The following is a 21084-nucleotide window of genomic DNA, read 5'->3' on the forward strand; positions in this document are numbered from 1 at the left end:
TTGCACATCTAAATCAACCAATACAAATTAAAATTCAAAACTAACAAATTTGCAGCTAATATAGTAATTAGATTCAAAGTATAGAATTAACATATATAATTTAGAGAAATTTTCATAAATATAATAAAATAACAAAATATTTATGGTTCAACTAATAAATTAAAATGTCTTATTTTTAAATATTTCAGATTTGCTACCCCCTTTCTAATTTTTCGTATATAAAAAAGGAAAAAAAAATAAATACAAAGTTTAGATTTTGTTACTCAAATTTAACCTATATAATTTGAATTAAGAAAATTATTTCTTTGTGGGCCGAGCGGGGCTTGAGCCTATATCCCTAGGCCCAACTACGACGTGAAAATCGACTTACTCAGGCCCGATATAGAATGGCTCATTGAGCTATTCCCATTGGACCAACATGGGCTTGCCCTCTTTCATCCGCTTGATTGTATCTTCTACGTGGATTTACAATCTCGTCCCTGCCCGACGGCGGCTGCAACTGCAAAATACGGTCGTCCGCTCTCAGGCGGGGCGGGGCGGGGCGGGCGGTTGTTATGATACCAAATCCGAGGGCCAGACTTGTATCACCATCAAGTGCCGGTTTTGGTTTGAAGATTCTGATGGAGAATCGAGCTCAACGAAAAGATTATCTTCACTATAACCACACTGATCGCTGCAGAAGTGCTAGATGGACTGCCAGGTTTTTCTTTTGTATAATTTTCAATATCTATCGCTTTATTTGATTTTAGATTTTACTCATAGAATGAGCTTCGTACTATTATAAATGGTAATTCAATCTTAATCTGATAAGGTTGTTGTTATGTTATTGGTAGGGAAAGCTATCAATTCATGTATGGAAGGCCGTGGCAAGAAGTGCTTGATTTTTACTCTCACGCTGTTAATGGAAGGTTTTCTCTTAGCTCATTGCTTGGAACTGAGGCGAGTCTCTAATATCTTCGTTATCTTTAAATTGTTTCCTCTTTCTCTATAATTATTCCGTTTCTTGAAATAATAGCAACGAAATCGTGAGCTAGGACTCCGTTTCCCTCCCTTGCCAGTTTATGAATCCTTCTCTTTTGTCATAATGTTCTAGTTGGACAATTTATTTTTTTTTGCTACCTCTCGATATTGATATCTATGGTTAATTTTCATGCAATGGAAGTCCTAACTCTTAAAGGAATGTTATTTCTTCCGTTCAGATTATTTGATTTTTAAAGTAATGGCTACCATCTAAGATTATCAATTAACCATCATATAAATGGCTAAAAGGCCAAAGGTTTAATCTATGGCAGGCAACTACCTAGGAATCAATTTTAGTTTCTTTGACATACAAATGTTGTACGGTCAGACAAGTTGTTCCATGAGATTCTTCAAGGTGGATATAAGTTGGTCCGAACATTACAATATCAAAACAATAATGATAATAAATAATAATCTAAAACTGTCAATTGCTTGGACATTGTATTGTGAATGTTCTAAATTTAGTTTGGATTATAAGTTCTGGAGATGATTTTAAATGAAATCCTTGCTATTGGTTATTACACTTGATTTACCAATCATGTTTATGTCTTTTTAATTTTTTTTTTTTATAAATTCCATTGGTCGATTCAAATTAGGAGAAATGAAGATGAAAATTTTGTTCTTTAATTATCTTGTACAAAACAAGAAGATATCATTTATTTTTTATTTATTTATTGTATACAGTATTTTATCAACAGATATGTCGTGATCATGATGATGCTGAGACTCCATTGATTTACAACTCAGCAGAGTTAAACAGAGCTGCAGTTAAAGATAAGACTGGGAGATGGGCAAGGGCAACATTTAAGATAGTTCTTTCCTACGATGGAAATTCTTTTGATGGGTGGCAAAAGCAGCCAGGCTTGAATACTGTTCAGGGGTAAGCTTATTTCGTGGAATTTACCATATGCGAAAGTAATATTGTATGCAATTGGGAGCTAGCGACACTCTTTTCGTTATTGAATTTTTAAACTAAAGAGTTGTTAAGAACCTGTAAATGTAATTTATAGTAAGTGTTTGAGAACTTAGTTCTAGAGGTACAATTGAAAATCTCATACCTTCATTTCAAATGAAACTTTTGTCTTGTGGACAATGCCCAAGTTAAGTCATTCAACCTTGTTAATCTCACCTTTCTGGTACTGTATCTTCTTATTCCAGTACGAGAGTTTAAAGTACTGTTTTAATATCTTTAGATTAGATGTATAAATAGTTTGATTTCAATCCAGAGATGGTAAACACTGATGTATCTGGATTATGTCGACTTGCATCCTTTGGCAGCTTGGTAGAAAGATCTCTAGGGAAGTTTGTAGATGAGAAGAAAGCTCAGATGCTCAAAGATAAATGCTTACCATTAGAAGGATGTGCTTTGGTTGCTGGGCGCACTGACAAAGGGGTGACAGCTCTGCGACAAGTTTGCTCATTTTGTATGTTGGCTTCCTAATCTCTGTTGATATGATTTTTTATTGTATATTTAATTGCATAACTATGTTTTCAGTTTTAGATTCTATCTCAGCTCAAAAATGAACTCTTATATTAGAATAAATTATATCTTTTATATCATTTCTTGACATCTTTAATAGTTGCAATTAATTGCTTGTCACATCCATTTCATGAACTCCACTTTGGTTGTGCTTCACCTGAACGCTCCAATAGTCAAATAGGTGATGTTGTCCTGACTGCCCTATGATCGAAGTGTTGGAAGGGTATGCTAGATTACCTGTTAAAAGCAATTAGTATTGAAACAAGGGAGGTGCGAAGTCCAAGAATTACTTCCCAGTAAAATGTAGCAATAGTAAAAAAAAAAATTGTACTTCTGACGGCATTTTAATTAGGTTAATATTTAGAAGCTTTTACCAAGATTCCCTTCGCTGATTATTACTTCAAGTAGTTTTGCAGAGTGGAAGTTGGGAGGGGATTTCTTTTTACCATCTGTAGAATTCCTTGTGTGATGCTATGGAAAGGAAAATTTAGCAAAGAAGATTGAAGTTTTTATTGGAATTCCAATCTGTGCCATTATTCCAACAATAGGATTCAAGCCAGAAATCCAAACTACTAGGCCGTCACAGTACCAATAATACAATTCAACCTGAACCATGCTTCCTTTGGTTTGAATTCTTTAACATAAATACATACATGGAACTTGTTTGGAAAGAGCAATTACTGTATGTGTACTTTTTGAGTTTTTGCTGTTTCTTTCCATTTTGGTTTTAAATTATCCTTGGAGGGTAATATTCTCTTTCTGACTTCACCCACTTAATTTTGTTATTGTTTTCTATTTTAGAGAATCACTGTTCATCTTTGGTTAAACTCCCACACTTGTAGATACTTGGCGTACCGATGTTAAACCTCAAGACATTGAAGATTCCATCAATAGTGCAGCTCCTGGAAAACTCAGAACATCCTCTGTCTCTCAGGTAAAATTAAGGTTATTGGAAATGATTGTGGTGCCCCCTGGAAAACTCACAAGTTACTTACTGTTGTAGGTCTCTCGAATCTTCCATCCAAACTTCTCTGCTAAATGGAGACGATATCTATATATTCTTCCTCTGAATGATGGAGAGAACATGGAGCCAGATTCTACAACTTGGGAAAATGTAGAAAATAGAGAAGAGGAAAATTTTGTTAAAATAGAAGCCTCAAATGGTGAAAAATGTGTGGACGGGATTCATGATAATTTGGTCCTCAGTCCAAATGACCAGGAGCTTGTGTCGGCTGATAAACCTCAAACATTTAGTATAACGAGGGTTAACCAACTACTTAGGAAACTAGAAGGGAAATTGTTGTCGTACAAGATGTTTGCACGTGACACCAAAGCATCGAGAAATGAGTGAGAATCATGAACTGATCCAATTATTGGCTCTTTTTTGGAAGTCATTCTATCTTCTAATTTCATTAATTCTTGTTGTTTTTCTTCTTATTCCGTTTATAAAGAATATCACCAATTTTCTCTTATTTCTGCTAGTCACTCCTCTAGGAGCCATTTATAGAAATGTGAAGAGGGATGAATCCCGCGATGTGCTCTTTTGTGGGATCTCTGGATTGAAAGGAACAACAGTTTTTTCTCAATTTCCTTCATACAAATTAGGAAAATGAGGAGAGTTGGATAATGGAAAATTTTAAGCATCAACATGATAATTTTGTTAAGCCTCAGTTTTAAGGATCACTAACTGTTATTAAGTATTGTCTGTTCCATGAACAGTTCTTTTATGTTCTTCGTTTGGTTCTTCTGGTTCTCATTCTGTATTGAGTTCTCTTGAGTGAGGAAAAATAAATAAAACAATTAGCAGGATAGATAGTCACTGTGTTTCTTCTGGTTCTCATTCTGTATTGAGTTCTTTTGATTAGTGTAATTGTGGTATTAAAAAATACAGGGAGAAAGAGATTAATGTGCTTGTATCCTGAACATTAGCAGGATAGATAGTCACTGACTAAACAAAGTTAGTTATAGAATTTATATGCCAAGATTTTTGTTTTGTTTTTGTCAAATATGTGATTAAAGTACTTGCTCGCTTTCTTTTGAGAAATGCTTTCTTATCAATGATGGGAAGATGTTCAGAACTTTCTGACATGTACTAATGACAACTATTGTCCTTTTCAGAGGTCCACCTACGGAGTGTTTTGTTTATCATGCACGAGCAGCGGAAACTAGATTGCCATGCTTGGTATGTTTCCTACTTGGCCTCTTCATACTCTTGTCCTCCTTTTCTATGATTATACTTTTCCTTCTACACTTGAACCCCTCTTGAAATCTATCTGTAGTTTTGTAACAATATTCTATACTTCATAGCTCACTTACACTGAAATGAGGTATTACCATGTTATTTGCATTGTGCTTTCGACTGATTCAGAACACTGAAAACAGATGATGAGCTTGTGGAAGAGTATGAACCGAGGAAACTTAAATAGAAAATTACTTTTACATTGTATCTTCAATGTGAAGTATTGGCATAGCAAACTACCTGTAGTTATGTGCTCGATTGAACGAAAATTCAAATTTTATTGACAATGGTTGCTCTTGGCCTCTCTTCTGTTTCTCTTCTTCTTATTAGTTTTTGTATTCTAATCTTCTCTCTCTTTTCTCTCTAAACTTTTTTTCTTTTAGGAGAGGTTGTTTTCCTCCTATTTATATAGGGCTTTGTTTCTTAAATTGATACCTTATTCTTGGTTCGTTTTGGCTTGGATTTTCGGGATAATGAAAGCATGTTTCCTATTCCTCTCAACATGCTATCAACATTTTTCTCTATTGAACTGAATCTTTTATAGCATCAGCTGGGCTTCTTCCTACATTTAATCTTTTTCTGTCCAATTTTTTTTAATCTAATGAACTAATGAATGCAAGTACTCCAAATTTGGGTACCTGACTTAGTGTTCTATTGACAGGAGCAAGGAGTAGGAAGAAGTGTTATGTGCGTTGAGCTGGTTGCTAATCGCTTCCTGCGGAAGGTATCATATCATCTCTGGGGTTGACCTATGCTATAGATTATATTGTACAGATCGCAAAATTGCTCTATTAAAATTCAGATAATTCTTTCTTCAACTGCTTAAACTTGAGAGTTAATATCTTAAATATCAGGCTATCAACAAGAGGAATTTCCCCTTCGTTTTAGCTAAATGAAAAAATGGCACTAATTATTACGTCTTCGGTTAAATCCTTGGTTTTTTTAGCAGTTCAACCAACTAATGTTTAATATTCTACGAGTTTTCTTCACACTCAAATGTTGTAGGGTCAAGTTGTGAGATTTGTTGAGGTGTGCTATGTATAAGCTGACTTAGACACTCACAGATATTAAAATAACGATAATAATAATGGATTCTAACGATGACCCTTGCAGATGGTACGTGTACTTGTTGCAACAGCAATTAGAGAAGCAGCTGCTGGTGCAGGAGAGGATGCGTTACTAGAGCTGATGGATGCCACATGTCGACGTGCCACTGCACCACCTGCGCCTCCTGATGGCCTCAGTCTTGTTGATGTAGGGTATACAGATTTTGATTCACAAATTTGCTTCATTTTAAATGACTAATTTTGCCCTTCATTTTATAACGTATCACCCACCCTTTTGATTGGTGGTGTTATTATTACCATATTGATTTAGTGATTGCATTGTAGGGTTTGAAAGTTGGTTTGCGTTTTATCACACATCACTTTAGGGTGTTTTGTATTTGTGTATGGTGAGTGACTAAGTTTTGTTTTGATCTTCACACGGATCCGTAAGACGACTCTAAATAGAATGAATTAAAGTTTATATAAAACAAATTACTACTTAACTGCTGTAATCTATTTCATGGTTGCTTACTTCACTGCTTTTTCTAAAATTAAATTTCCTTCTTTTTAAAAAATAGTACTCAAAGAATTTTAGACATTTCCACCCAGGAGAGAATTTACCAATTATGTATCAAACTTCCTAAGCATTGTTGACCCAATAGCAAACACACATTAATTTTTTTTTCCCATTCTACATTCAAAACCTATATAACTATTTTTCATCGAAAAGCCCGTATCTTCCATCTTCCATCCTCAACCTCTGGCTCTCACCCTTTAGTATGTGATTTTTTTTATGTCATCTCATGGAGGTCTGTATGTCTGTCTCTGTCTCTGTTGTTGCTTTTTATAAAGCGTTTTTTTGTTTGTTTGTTAACTCAAGCTTCATCTTACATGGTGAAGTTGAGTTCATCAGATAATCCTCTTGAAGATCTAATATCAGCTTCACTTGCATATGAAGAATAGAAGTCTTCATCCCCATCTTTTTCTTTCACTTCATCAATCTTCTCCACAGCTTCTCGTAAATCCAACCGTTTCTCGAAGTCGCTTTCGCAACATGCCATTGCAATCCTTAGAAGCTTCATCATTTCACCCTCACTGCTCTTGTTTGGTCCCATTTCCTTATCAAATACTCGGGTGTTCCATTCTTTTTCAGGAATTGATTTTACCCAACTTGCCAAATCTTCCTCCTCCCCACTCTTGTTCTGATGCAAGAAGTTGGCTGGGAATTGACCTGATAGAATTTCTAGGATCAATAGCCCAAAACTCCATACGTCTGTCTTCTTTGTAATGCGACCTTGTTGCGAGTACTCCGGGGATTTGTAGGCCACCATTAGCTCATGGGCGTGCTCTTGGTTCACGACCGGGATTAGGCCGTAGTCTGAAAGAAGGGGCTCATAATTTGCCTTTATAAGTACATTTGAGGACTTGAGATGGCCGTGTGGGGTTATCAAACTTGGAAGCTCACTGTATAGATATCGAAGACCCTTTCCAACGCCTTTGACGATCTTCAATCTTGCAGGCCAATCCAGGGCTGGTTGTCCCACAGCTTTATGTCCTAAGAAGGAAATGGACAACATTATACAATTCAGCCAACCAAAATTTGAACTATTCTAAGAACAAATGACTACTTAACTCAAATGTTTAGACTTGGTTTGGTAACCGTTTCATTTTTTGTTTTTGGTTTTTGAAAATTAATTCTACTTTCTCTCATTTTCTTACAATCGTTTGCATCTTTCTAAAACTAAAACAATTTTTTTTTTAGTTTTCAAAACTTGGTTTGGTTTTGAAACATTGGTAAAAGGTAGATAACAAAATAAGAGACTTAAAGGTGAAAAATGGTACTTTTTGAAAACTAAAAGCAAAGTTAATGGGGTTTAGTAAACTAATATATGAAACACTCTCTCTTATTCATGGATTTCTTAGAAGTTGGAACAGAAACTACTGCTCCAGCATCTTGCTATACTCTACTAAACCCACAAGTTTAAGTTGATATAGTTTATTGTGTCAATCTTTTATGCAGATTATTAACATGTTCCTTCACTTATGAGTTAATCTTTTATCGATATTTTTAGTCGGGTTTAATGAGACATATGTGTTGAATTGAAGATATATAAAGAAAGGTGAACATACCATGAAGGTGAACAGCCAAGCTGCCCTTCTCAATATAATCTGTTATGAGAAGTTTTTCTTCTTTTTTGTAATAGTAAGCCACAAGAGGAAGCAAATTAGTGTGTTTCAATCTTCCAATTCTTCTCATGTGTTCTTGGAATTCCTCTCTATCCACGTTGTTCATTTGCTTAAACCTCTTTACAACCATCACAGGTCCATTGGTCAAAGCTGCTTTGTAAGAAGAACCAAAGCACCCACTTCCTAGGATTTCTGCTGAGGCTTTAAGCAAATCTGATAAATCAAACCTCTCTGAATCCTCTCTTACAAATGATAATTTAGCACTATCGGCTGACCGTTTTCCTGTCACGCTTCCATTGCTTGAGCCACGATCTGGTGACTTCACCCCGGCTCCTTGATCTTGCTCATTAGCACTTGGAGATTTTCCATGGGCTGGATCCTCATTGTTAGACGAGGATTGGTTACAACGGCTCAGGATGACTATTCCTGCACCAATGGCAAGAAGAGCCAATGTCACAGCTATTGAAACCATGATAATGCTCCCAATTGATGGCACCTTTGAGGCGTTGCATGGTTTGTTAAGTGGTGCTCCACATAAACCTTCAATGCCTGCATATACGAGAATCAGCTTGTTAGGAAGTTAGAACAACATATAATAGAGTTGACAGAAGTTTCATAATGGAATCTAAATTAGATACAAATTTTCCTCAAGTTTTGTGTTATCGATTGGCCCAAAAGTGTGAGATGAGAAGTGAAATTAAATTTAATATTGATTAATCTAACACTTTCCTTTACTTGTGGCTTTGAAATAAGTAGATGAGTCGACAAATAAGTAAAATATTACCATAACGATGATATCATAGGTGAAGGTATAGATAAACATTCCATGTTTGAACCTTATTCGATGATGATTCTAAAACCTTAGGGGAGCGGTGGAGAGGCTTGATGATATCATAGCATTATCATAACATATAAATTATAAAAATATGGTCTCTAAAATTAAACCTTTACATTCATAATTAGATTTTAGAGCATATGGTTTGATATATAATCCCTACAATAGGGACTATATAAAAGAATTTTATTAAACCATAACGTTCTAATCTTATCCAAATAATATATTAGAGAGAATTTGCAATTTAAGGTAGAAAAGATGTAAATGGTTTAATTTCAGGAAGTGAAGCGATGATACGTAATAACAAAGAAAGATGAAAATTGAAGAAGAAGGTGACCTGAAAAAGAGGACGGATCCAAGCGGGAGAGAGCTGGTGGGATTTGGCCATGAAGTTGATCATTATTAGAGAGATTAAAGGCCTTGATAGTGTTTTGTTGAAAATTGGGGATTTGACCAGAAAATTTGTTTCCTTCAAGCCTTAACTCCAACAAACGATGCAACTCAACCAAAGACCAAGGAATTTGACCTTCCAATTCATTATTAGCCAAATGAACCTTCTTCAAAGACAACATATTTGAAAAAAAATAACCAGGAATATTCCCTGAAAAGTGATTCCTTGACAAATACAAAGATTTCAATGCCCCAAGTCTCTTAATATCAGGCAAAGAACCTTCAAACTCATTATTCATAAGACTGAGTGTCCTTAAATGAGGCACCCCTTCAAGGGACTCAATGTCAATATTCCCTTTGAGCCCCATACTCTCAAGCTTCAATCCCCAAACATTTCCCTTCTCACAAAGAATACCGACCCAATTCGCCTTATTGCCGGAGCAAGGGGAAGATGAAGACCCACCCGAACCCCAATTCCCCAATGCGTCGTTGTTGCTACTAATATCAAGAGAGCTCTTGAACTTGAGAAGCGCATCCGCATCGGTGGAAGCACTACAAGAAACAATAATCTCTAATGAAATGACAATGAGAATGATGAAGCCGGTAGCAGGCGACGACGACGACGGAAATGGCTTTGCCATTAGTCTAAATGCTTTTGGATGCTTAAGGTAAATGCACGCAACGATAGGCGGCGGCGTGCGTGCTCGCCCGAGTTATTTAGACACTGGATTTGCAATTGTGTGGAGAAGGTTATGTGTTGGTGAAATGGGGCTGAAGAAGAAGGGGTGAAGGAGGGAATGGAATAATAATATTGAATGGCATTGAAGAAAAGAGGAAGAAAGAGGAACGGAAAGGAATTGAGAAAGAAAATGTACGGAGGGAGGAAGAAAAGGGTCTAAGAATAGAGAATTTCTTTTTGTGTCTTCAAAACTTTTCTCAAATACACAAAAAAAGTAAAAGAAGGATTCTTCTAATTCTCTCTCTGTTGTTGACCAAGTCTTTTCAATTTCCTCTTTTCTTTTCTTCTTTTCTATGAGAACAAAACGCCAAACCTTTGGATGCGACAGATAAGACTTCTTTTCTGTTCTTCTATTGAATCATGACATGTAATGTTCAACTAATGATTGCCTTCTTCACCCCTTTTGTTATTTTGTTTTCTTTCTTTGTGTGTGTGTGTGTGTATAGGTTAATGCCAACATTAAGTCTTTGGAGTAAATTTCCATACATACCAATTAACTTGAGAGGAAGAAACCAATCACTATTTTGTTCATAAGAATTCTCATTTCAATAGCAACAAAAGAATAAACATTGTATGTATAATAATCAACCAAGCTCAACTTAATTTTATATATTTTGTTTACTTTTAATTACTTATTTTTATCTTCTCTCATTTCATTTAAAGAAATAGATTAAGATTTTTATGGTTTTATATACATTTTAATTAATTTTATGGTCACCTACGTATCGTTTCATATATATTTTGATTCGTTTTATATATGGTTTTATGTTTCATATACGTTATCATTAATCACAAAATCCAACCAATAACGTAGTAAATAATAATAAAACGATAAATTATATGAATGTTGTTTTTATGAAATTGGTCGGAACACAATTGATCTCTCGTATGAGACTTTTGTGGCGGATACAACAAATAAACATCATCCAAAATTCATTACATCAAGTGAACTATGTACCACCAGACATAATCGATGTTTAATTTGTCATTGAACATTTTTATACTATAGACTATTTAAACTATTACTTGAACTTGATCAACGTTTATGTCTTTATATAAAGTAATGTTTATGTATCTATGTAAAGTCTAAACATAGTTTAAGTACTCATTGCTGAATTTTATATAAATAAAAAAAAAACAAATCACTTATTCAATGACATTTTATTGAGCAATACTTCTATTGAATAATAAAATATTTTAAAGTTTACAAATTACGATTTTTAGGATATAAAACGCACTTTTTGAGAGAATGTAATGAGAAACAACATGTGATGACACAAAATATAAAAGTCACTCATTGAACGAACTTTTTGACAGAGTATGAAAGCATTTGCAAAGTGAACGTAGTGAGACAAATTGATCAATGAAATGTTCACAAAGCCATTACTTTTGAACTTACTTCTTTCAACTAAAATCACAAGGTGGATAATGTGGGGGGAAATCCGTAATCTTGGATGATTATAACGTTAGCCGATATTATTTTTTAAAAATGAGTCATTTGACATTTTAGGCCAAAAAAATTAGATAATCTCTAGATGGTCTCAGATTCTAAGAATAATTTAAGGTATGTTTGTAGAAAATTTAAAACATAAGAGATTTAATAAAAACAAAATTATATTTTATACTTTTCGATAGGTATTGGATGACGGATTTAAAAATTGGATTCTAGTTTTTAAAAAAATGTTTGAATGTGTTTCAAACTATATATTTATAAATCATAAAATTAGTTTTACTTATCCACTAAGATTTAGCTGACAATAAATTGCTATTAATTTGTTGGTGGATATAATTTGTCTAAAAAATTAATTAAACTGCAATTTTAGTTCTTATTGTCTTGAGAAAGTTAGAGTTTAGTCTCGATTTTGATAAAATCTTATATATAGTCTTTAAGATTGGACAAGTCCCTTCAAACGAGACTATTTTGGATAAATTTTATCAAACTAAAAATACTAAATTCTATATATAAACTATAAACACTAAATTCTATTCCAAGACTAAATTTTTAATTTGACCTTAAAATTTATACAATAATTATATAATATATAGTATATTAAAAAAATGAATCTAAATATTTTTATATGTATTTGATATGATTTTGCTTTTTAAAATGTAAAATTCAAATTCAGAATACATAAAAACAGGACGTTCATTGTAAGAGTTTCAACTAATTGGATCACAATAACACAAAAGTCTAACATAATGATTGCCAACATTTATTGGTTTAAGAATACTTCTCCACCTTTCAACTCAGCTTCTTATCGTTTCTGCTGGGAGAGAACTCCCCAGCTGAGGATATGCTCTGTTAGTTCAAGCAGAATCGCCATAACCATCTGAGCTTCATAATAAATTCGCCATTGATTACTTAATGAACTTATGGCAATTAGCTCTAGGTTTTCCGTGGAGATAAGTTCTACACTGATGGTTGTGTCAGCTTTATCTTCCTCCATAAACCCTGTAAGCTCTTGCTCTTTCTTCACTCCATGTGCTATGCATTTAGCACAAATTTGTGAAGCTTGATGTTTCGTCTGCTAATGAAACTTTTAACTTTTTGTTCAGAATCATCATTATAGGTTTGGTCACAGTTGGCGTATGAGGCCCCAGAGAAGAAAGTCTTATTGTAGCATTAGTCAGGTTTGCATCTTCCCTTTTGCATTTGATTACCCTTTAGTCATCCTTGTTGAGTACAAATAATGTGGGGTAGAATTGAAAATATCTGCGTATTCCTCTTTGATCACATTGCTAAGCTGATGTTAGTGAACTAATAAAAACTGATGGTGGGTGCTTGAAACTTAAACTATGGTCCTCCAAGAAAACATTTGGTTTCTCTATTCCATGAGCTGTGTTTTTAGCTGCTGTTATGAAATCACCAATCAAAGATAAATAGAAATTTTAGATCGTAGAAAATCAACACAAGGTTAAAGATAGAGAGTAAATAGAAAATTTTTTAAATCCTAGGACCACATTTGTAAATAAATAAAACAACATAAACAAGAATACAGAGATTCAAAGCATTCAAACAGTTGTCTTCATCGCTCAAGATGGACATTTATTTATTGAGAATGTCTATTCTTAGCTGAAACTTAATTTGATAGACTTTTTTCTCCTGGTGTTTCAAGTTCTTTCATTTTTCCTGCAGGAAACAAACATTGTTGAGCCAGAGAAGAATCAGAACACGTCAATAGAAAAGCAAACCACCAAGAAAGCAATCAGAGAATCTCCAATATCCCAGAAAGGTTGTCCTCCTCCTCTGGTTAATGCATTGAAAGTTTCAGCTGAGCAAAACGCGGCTCGTTTTCACTTTCCTGGGCATAATAGAGGGAGAGCAGGGCCATCATCATTTACTCAGCTCATTGGTCTGAAACCATTTATGCATGATTTACCCAAGCTACGGGAGCTGGACAACCTATTTTGTCCAGAGGGTCCAATTTTAGAAGCACAGCAGCAAGCAGCAAAACTTTTTGGAGCATCAGAAACATGGTTCCTCGTTGGAGGAACAACATGTGGAATTCAGGCTGCAACTATGGCAACTTGCTCCCCAGGAGATCATATAATTTTTCCAAGGAATGCCCATGTATCCGTCATATCAGCTTTGGTGTTATCTGGTGCAATACCGAAATACATTATGCCTATGTATGACTCCAATTGGGATATAGCTGGTGCGGTTACTCCATCACAGGCAAGAGTGTAACACTGGTTTTCAACTCATGGATATAAACATGACATGTAGTGTATTATATAATATTAAATGCTGCACAAGTAAGCTTTATATATTTTGGTAAACCAAACATTAAGATTTATTATTTAATGAAGAAAATTTTTCCTCAACTGTAGATCTTCAGTCTTGATTAATACATTGTTAATCTAAAGAGTGAAAAAATTTATTGTATTCACAGGTAGATAGAGCAATCAAGGATCTAGAAATGGAAGGTCAAAAAGCATCTGCAGTGTTTGTTATTTCACCTACTTATCATGGCATCTGCAGTAACCTGAGTGAGATTTCCCAGATATGTCATGTTAAGGGAATTCCCTTAATTGTCGATGAGGCTCATGGGGCACACTTTGGATTTCAACCTCAGCTGCCTATTTCTGCACTCCAGCAAGGGGCTGATTTGGCGGCCCAATCGACGCACAAAGTTCTCTGCTCTCTTACAGTCATCAATGTTGCACATGTCAGGGAATCTTGTAGACAGAGAAAAAGTTTGTGGATGTTTACAAACTCTTCAAAGCACCAGTCCTAGTTATCTGCTTTTAGCATCATTAGATGCTGCCAGAGCTCAACTAAGTGATGATCCAGACAAGATTTTCAATAGAGCAATAGATCTAGCATATCAAGCAAAAAGCAAGATAAACAAGATTTCAGGTATCTCGATCCTTGAGTGTTCCATGTTCGCTAACTTCCCTGCTTTTGATCCATTAAGACTCACGATTGGTTTCCAACAACTTGGTTTGTCTGGATATGAAGCAGATGAAATTCTGTACAAAAATCATAATATCGTTTGTGAACTTGTTGGGAACCAATCCATTACATTTGTCATTAACTTTGGAACATCTGAAGACGATATTGAGAGACTGGTTTCAGGGATTGAGGATGTGAGCTCTTCCACATCGATTCTGAGAATCGAAGGAAGAAGCAAACTAAGTGTTTCTGCACCCTTTCCTAATGTCAAAATCAGCTTGAATCCTAGAGATGCCTTCTTTATGAAAAAAAGAAGAGAGAACATTAAAGAATGTGTTGGAAAGGTGTGTGGAGAGTTAATATCCCCATACCCTCCAGGAATACCAGTAATGATCCCAGGTGAGATTATATCTGAGGAAGCTGTGGATTATCTGTTGCATTTAAAAGGCAAAGTTGCCTCAATTAGCGGTGCATCTGATCCTAAACTATCTTCACTACTTGTATGCAATGTGTAAGAGACTGCAAAACGATTTGTTATGTCTCTGCTTGAACTGGTTTCAATGGTTTGAGTAATGTGTAACATTATGATAATGGCTTATTTGGATTTTGTGCCATCTAAAAATTTAGTTCCATTTTGAAAACCAAAATAATTTGTGAGAACAGCAAATTAATGCCATTATTATTATTACTTCTTTTATGAACAAGCAACTAAAGACCAAAATGAGTTATGACCTAACCACATATATCATCCTTTAGGAGAATGAAAGTTTTGAATGGCAACATCCATATGTTATCGAACTAGAAAAAAGGACACAAGAAAATTCAAAAGCTGATATGTGCACAGCCCTTGATCTATGCTCAAGGGTGATTCTAAAATGCTAAAATTCATTTCCAAAATCACTAAAAAAAATATGCAAAATCAATTTTAGCAGTACAAAAAGTGCATTTAAAAGTGTGAATGTAAACATTAAATTAATTTTGAGTTTGAAGTAATTTTAAACATGCAGAAGTGTTAAATTCACAAACATCTCAGACTTTTGACAATAATATTTTATCTAGTATGCATCTTAATTCTGAAATATGCAATGATTCCTGAAGGGGTGAGTGTTCTCCATTATTCATCCATAGCTATAGACACAGAAGTTCTATTTCCTCCAATGAAGGTTTCTACGAACAACGGCAGTATTATTTCCAATAGACAGTAAAACAGATATCATCATGCATGATCCTCCAAAATCACAAGAAAAAACATCTCATAGGATTACCAAGAAATCTAAAGTTATCAGATTTTAACTCGTCATCCACACATAATGATGAAAAGGTAATAACAGAAATTCCTTACTTTTTGTTTTATTACTACGACATCCCAACAAAAGATGCTATCACATTTTCTAGTCCAATAAATGTGAGGATGGAGTCAGGACACAAACATCCAACCGCATAGAAAGGAGTAGATTCCTTAACCACTAAACTAAGCAATGCTCAAGTTTAAAAACCATTTCTAATTCTTCATACCCGTCATTTCTTATCTTGATTTCAAACTATTGAGAAGAAATTGATTTTATCTCAACCAGTGAATGAATAAGAGGATTTTTACCATCTACCCCCTCTTGGATGTAGGATCAGCCTGTGTGTTTCCCCCTTCCTTTGCACGCTTTCTTTAGGTACTGGAAGTTTTACACAGATAGAACGTTAGATAACATGGGTTCCATCTCGATACCAATTTAAAAGAGTAGCCTATGTAGATAAACATTTCGAAATCCCTCAATTGTTTTTCATAGAGGAATCCTCAACGTAGATGATTTAAAACACATAACTTCCAGCAAGTAGATGCGGCAATTCAATGGAACAAGTATCTAAGCAGTAAACTGAAAAGCAAACCAAATTATCCTATAAAAATGAAAGAATCGCCGACGAAATGCTCCAATTTAGTTATGCTTAAGATTTACTCTAGGAATACACCAATCCTCTATAAATACGTTCTTGTGAGCTTCCATTCCTCCGCCCATTGCCGCTCTCTAACTCTGAAGTTTATCTCTTCACTTAGCCTTGTGGAAGTCCCACAAATATAACTAAAATATTTATAAATTATAAATAAAATATATATATCAAAGTACTTTCCAAAAAAGATATTAAATGTAATTCCTTGATGTTAAAAAATGCTTTTGAAAAAAAAATATCAAATTCAAATTTATTAAAATTGCAAGGACTAAATGTAAATATTTGAAAGTAACTAAAATTAGTATTTTAACTATCAATAAATGGACTATAGTTTATTTATTTAAGAAAATCTTTAGTTCCAATTTGATCTTTAAAAAGAAATTAAGAACCACTTTTCTGATATAGGAAACCAATACCCGAACCTAGTGGCAGATCCCAAATTTTGTTGGTAGAGAACTAATTGCCTGAGATTAGAACTTTGAACCATAAAGGAGTTGAAATATGCATTTACCACGGAGCTAATTATAATTATTGATATTTCATTAGTCGGCACTATATATATATTATATGAATAGCGTAAAGTTGAGAGACTTAGATACTTAGATGTAAATCTCCTGGAGCAAGCATCCCATGTTAAGGAAAAGAACAAGAACAAAAACAAAAACAAAACCAACAATGGTCTGTATTGATAAATTTGAAAGGCAGAACTTCAAACTGAAAATACTCAACATTCACAAAATGTCATAAAATAAAGTGTAAACTTGCACAGCTTCACTTCTAAAACTTCAAAGATGCAATATTGTCCCATAATCCAAATTGGAAGGGTTGAGTGTTCACATAGATGAGAAAGGTTTTATTACTTAAAAAAAAAAAAAAAAAACTGATTGCGGTGCCCTGATGAGGTGCTCAAAAGAACTTCCGGTATGGTCTGCCTGCATCCTCATCTTGCATATGCTGTCATCATAATGTTATAAACCAAGTTAACTTTTAGAAGAAAGCTCGTTAAAGTGTGCACTTGCACCTTGAAAATTATAGACAATCGATAGCTTAATAATGGGAAGAAAAACTAATATAAATGAGGAATAACAAACGAAGACTACAGGCAAATATTTATGAAAAAGAAACCAGAATGAGAAGAAAAACAGATGAACACAGGTAGAAGACAGGTTGAATATCATCTCAGATCCAGATGCAAAACATGCTCTGGACACAGAAGTTCTATTTCCTCCAATGAAGGTTTCTACGAACAATGAAGGTTTCTATGAACAATGGAAGCGTTATTTCCATTAGACAGTAAAACAAATATCATCATGCGTGATTCTTCAAAAACACAAGAAAAAACATCTCATAAGATTAGCAAGAAATCTAAAGTCGTCAGATTTGAACTACCCTATCCACACAGAAATTCCTTACTTTTTATTTTATTACCACCAAATATCCCAACAAAAAATGTTAATCACATTTTCTAGTTCAATAAAAGTGAGGGTGGAGTCAGGACACACACATCTAACCTCAAAGCAAGGAGTAGATTCCTTAACACCAAGCAACGCTAAGCTCAAGTTAACCCAAAAAATTTAAAAGTTAAAAACCATTTATATTTCTTCAAACCCGTCCTTTCTTATCTTGATTCAAACTATTGAGAAGAAACTGATTTTATCTCAACTCAACCAATGTAAAAACAGTAGGATTTTTTCCGTATCCACCCTCATGAATGTAGGATCAGCTTTCCTGTCTCCCCTTTCTTTGCCCATTTTCTTTGGGTAATGGAAGTCCTACAAAGATAGAAAGTTTGATATCGTAGGCTTCCATTTCAAAACAATTGGCAAGGGCATGTTAGCTAACATTGTTGGTTTCAAAACCAACTAGCAATAAGAAGAGTAGCCTAGATATTATATAAACATTGTGAAAACTCTTCGATCCAATAGGATCTTCACCCTCCAAAGAAACTCTGAATCTTTAGTGACCAAGAAGCTAATAATGGCTCTTTTTGGAGTTTAGTTACTCTTTTTGCTTCTACTTGATTCTCCCCTTCAGCCTTCTAAACTCATTTGTAAGTATACTCTTAACCCAAATTTATATATTAGTTGTGCTTTTTTTTTTGTAATTTTGTTGTGTCACACAATTTGTGTGTGGACACAAAAAAACAAAAACTAAAAAAAACATCCTGAAGTCCCCTGAATTTTTTAAATGTGTCATCCTCAACATAAAAGATTTAAAATAGATAACTTCTAGCAAGTAGAGGCAGCTAATCAATGGAACAAGTATCTAAGCAGTAAACTCAAAAAGCAAACTCAAATCTATCCTTTTAAAAAAGAAGAAAAAAATGCAGATGATATGCTACAAGTATGTGCCAACCAATGTTAAAAAAATGGATCAAAAATTTGTATTCTCCAACCCGTTATTTAATTGTAACCAACAGTAAAAATATGAACAAACGAATGACAGGAAAAGAAATTGACCAATTGCAAAATCATCAGGCAGGAAGTTAAGACCAAAAATTTCACTAATTAACAATCAAGTATAAAGGAATCCAGAGTCGAAAACAGACTAAAAAATTGGAAACCCTAAAAAGAACAAATTTACCCCAGATTGACGCACACTCTGTGAATGGGCGTGAACGGATCACGAAAGAAAAAGATGGAAAATAAATCAAACGACATACTAAAGGAAGAAAAAGATGGAGAGAAATGATATTACGAATTCTCTGACGATGCCCTTGTAAACAAGATAGGGAACGGCGATTCCGAAGATACCCACAATCGCCAAATTCCGGCGAGTCCAGCGAAAATTAAGCTCAAGATTTTCTCTGGCAGTACTCCAATCCTCAATAAATTTGTTCTTGTGAGCTTCCATTCCTCCGCCCATTGTCGCTCGGCTCGATTTTCTCTGCTTCTCTTCCTTCAAACTCTCTCTCTTTGAAGTTTACCCTCGCTTGTTCCTTCACTTAGCCTTGTGGCTCACCGGTCGAAGAATTTTCACCACCCTTTATAAATAAATAAATAAATAAATAATAGAGATGAATAAATTTAATTTTGGATAATTATTTCAATTTTAAATGGCAAAATTGATAAAAATAATTTTTAATTATACCAAAATGTCACTCTCACATACTTATATTAACCAAACAAGTTTGTTATAATTCTAATACTCTATTTGAATACTACATATTAAACTCTAATCTTCTCCTTACAGTAAAGACTAAAATTGCAATTTAACAAATTTTTAAACCTAAGTTACCTTCTTAAATTTTTAGACCAATCACAATTTGCCACATCATTTACTAAATTAATCAAAAAAAATCATAAATAATTGAATTTGAGATTAGAGATTGAAATGCGTCTTTCTACACCTCATAACTTCATTTATTATCATTCGACAATTTTTCGGAGATCGAGGAGTCCAGTTCTAGTATAATAGTCATTATACCGTTAAAGATCAATAACAATCTTTTTCTTTGTTTTATTATATTTGAGTGTAGTTATATTTATGTATATTATTTATCAAAGATAGATTTTTTAAATTACATCATAAGTTAATTACATATAATTAAAAATAAAAATCAAGTATTAGTCCACGACCTTACAAGTTTGTAGATCAAATTCACAATTTAAAAACATAAATAGCTTTGATAAGAAATTACACTGGTTCAATTGTTAAGTTGAAACGAGGTATTAATAGTCATTGATATATACATTAATTAACATTCTCTAAAAAGTCCTAAACTATTATTTCACAGTCATGACATTACATATTGCTTTATCATTGATGCGAACATAACTCAACTATAATTTTCATTTTTATACTTTGGTAAACTTTGAATAAAAATATATTCTAATATCGAAATTAGTAAGTTATAAATATCACTATACCTTGAGGTATTTTGAGCCCTATAAGCAACATTTTTAAAGATGATAATTTTTTTTTTAAATGGAAACACTAGAATTATGTTGACTAATTAAGAATATAAAAATAACTAATTAAGTATGTTAACCAAATGATTGAATCGTGAATCTCGCTTTCTTTAAAACGTTTTGTTGCAAACAGATGTGAAGTGTTTTGTCGTCTCTAGGATAAAACAACATCTAATTCATCGATTGAAACTGCAGTACTAGAACCAACTGCGCATGCACACTGAATGAGGGAGACTTGCAACTACAATGGATTTATGATGTAATGGTAACAAAACGATCCTATATATTATAGTTCTATTATGATTGTCAAAAGAGAACAGTTTATCAAACGGTTCTATTAATAGTTGGTAACGATTAGTAATTAAATACTAGGCCCGACTGTTTTGAATAAAAAAACTGGTTTGAAAATAATAATCTTGTCGCTTTCTAAGCAATTTTTCATTAACATAAATAACTTTTTATAATAAACCAATAAGTTGTAATCTCCTTTTTCCTTTCTTTTCGAAAAAGGACAATCATCTCAGTTATTGATTAACGATAAACTTTTTAAACCCTAGAGATTGTTTGAAGGATTAAAATGTAAAATAAAATTATTGAAGATTAGACGAGCGTTGAAAAATGGTGAGAAAAATAGTTAACTATCAAAATTAAATGAATTTTATATTACAAGTCGAGAACTAAAATGCTCAATTCATATATAGATTTTGGATTACATTACTACAATTTCATCTCATTACAGATTGCTAAACATGCCTAATTTAATGATTGTAACATATAGATAAACTCCATTGCTCTAACAATTATATATATGAAATCCCAATGATCATAATATTTCATAAATACATAATATATAGGTAGTTTACATTAATTTCACTTATAGTTTAAATGCTATTACTAGTT

The 21084-nt window shown here is 33.7% G+C and overlaps 4 protein-coding genes across 4 annotated transcripts; 2 read left to right on the forward strand and 2 right to left on the reverse strand.

Moving 5' to 3' along the window:
* Positions 1 to 449: 449 nt before the first annotated feature.
* LOC101205562 (tRNA pseudouridine synthase A) lies at positions 450 to 6273 on the forward strand. The gene is made up of 9 exons (XM_004137315.3): positions 450 to 700; positions 834 to 939; positions 1719 to 1900; positions 2299 to 2444; positions 3343 to 3434; positions 3504 to 3847; positions 4619 to 4682; positions 5401 to 5463; positions 5853 to 6273. The coding sequence occupies exons 1-9, from the start codon at positions 555 to 557 to the stop codon at positions 6042 to 6044; spliced, it is 1335 nt and encodes a 444-aa protein (XP_004137363.1). The 5' UTR covers positions 450 to 554; the 3' UTR covers positions 6045 to 6273.
* Positions 6274 to 6401: 128 nt separating this feature from the next.
* LOC101213261 (pollen receptor-like kinase 1) lies at positions 6402 to 10089 on the reverse strand. The gene is made up of 3 exons (XM_004137510.3): positions 9145 to 10089; positions 7916 to 8521; positions 6402 to 7340 (listed from the first exon to the last, which is right to left on the reverse strand). The coding sequence occupies exons 1-3, from the start codon at positions 9836 to 9838 to the stop codon at positions 6673 to 6675; spliced, it is 1968 nt and encodes a 655-aa protein (XP_004137558.1). The 5' UTR covers positions 9839 to 10089; the 3' UTR covers positions 6402 to 6672.
* A 1973-nt stretch (positions 10090 to 12062) lies between these two features.
* On the forward strand, positions 12063 to 15029 carry LOC101205792 (arginine decarboxylase-like). The gene is given in 5 exon segments (XM_031885537.1): positions 12063 to 12390; positions 12493 to 12567; positions 13073 to 13612; positions 13830 to 14083; positions 14085 to 15029. Coding segments are annotated over 5 exon segments (1713 nt in total). The 5' UTR covers positions 12063 to 12309; the 3' UTR covers positions 14848 to 15029.
* Positions 15030 to 16932: 1903 nt separating this feature from the next.
* LOC101206025 (hypothetical protein) lies at positions 16933 to 19250 on the reverse strand. Its single transcript, XM_011651020.2, has 2 exons — positions 18971 to 19250; positions 16933 to 17227 (listed from the first exon to the last, which is right to left on the reverse strand). Exons 1-2 carry the CDS (start codon positions 19136 to 19138, stop codon positions 17180 to 17182), a joined length of 216 nt encoding a protein of 71 aa, XP_011649322.1. The 5' UTR covers positions 19139 to 19250; the 3' UTR covers positions 16933 to 17179.
* Positions 19251 to 21084: the final 1834 nt, after the last annotated feature.

The sequence above is a fragment of the Cucumis sativus genome, chromosome 1 (genome assembly GCF_000004075.3).
Source record: "Cucumis sativus cultivar 9930 chromosome 1, Cucumber_9930_V3, whole genome shotgun sequence".
Classification (NCBI taxonomy): domain Eukaryota; kingdom Viridiplantae; phylum Streptophyta; class Magnoliopsida; order Cucurbitales; family Cucurbitaceae; genus Cucumis; species Cucumis sativus.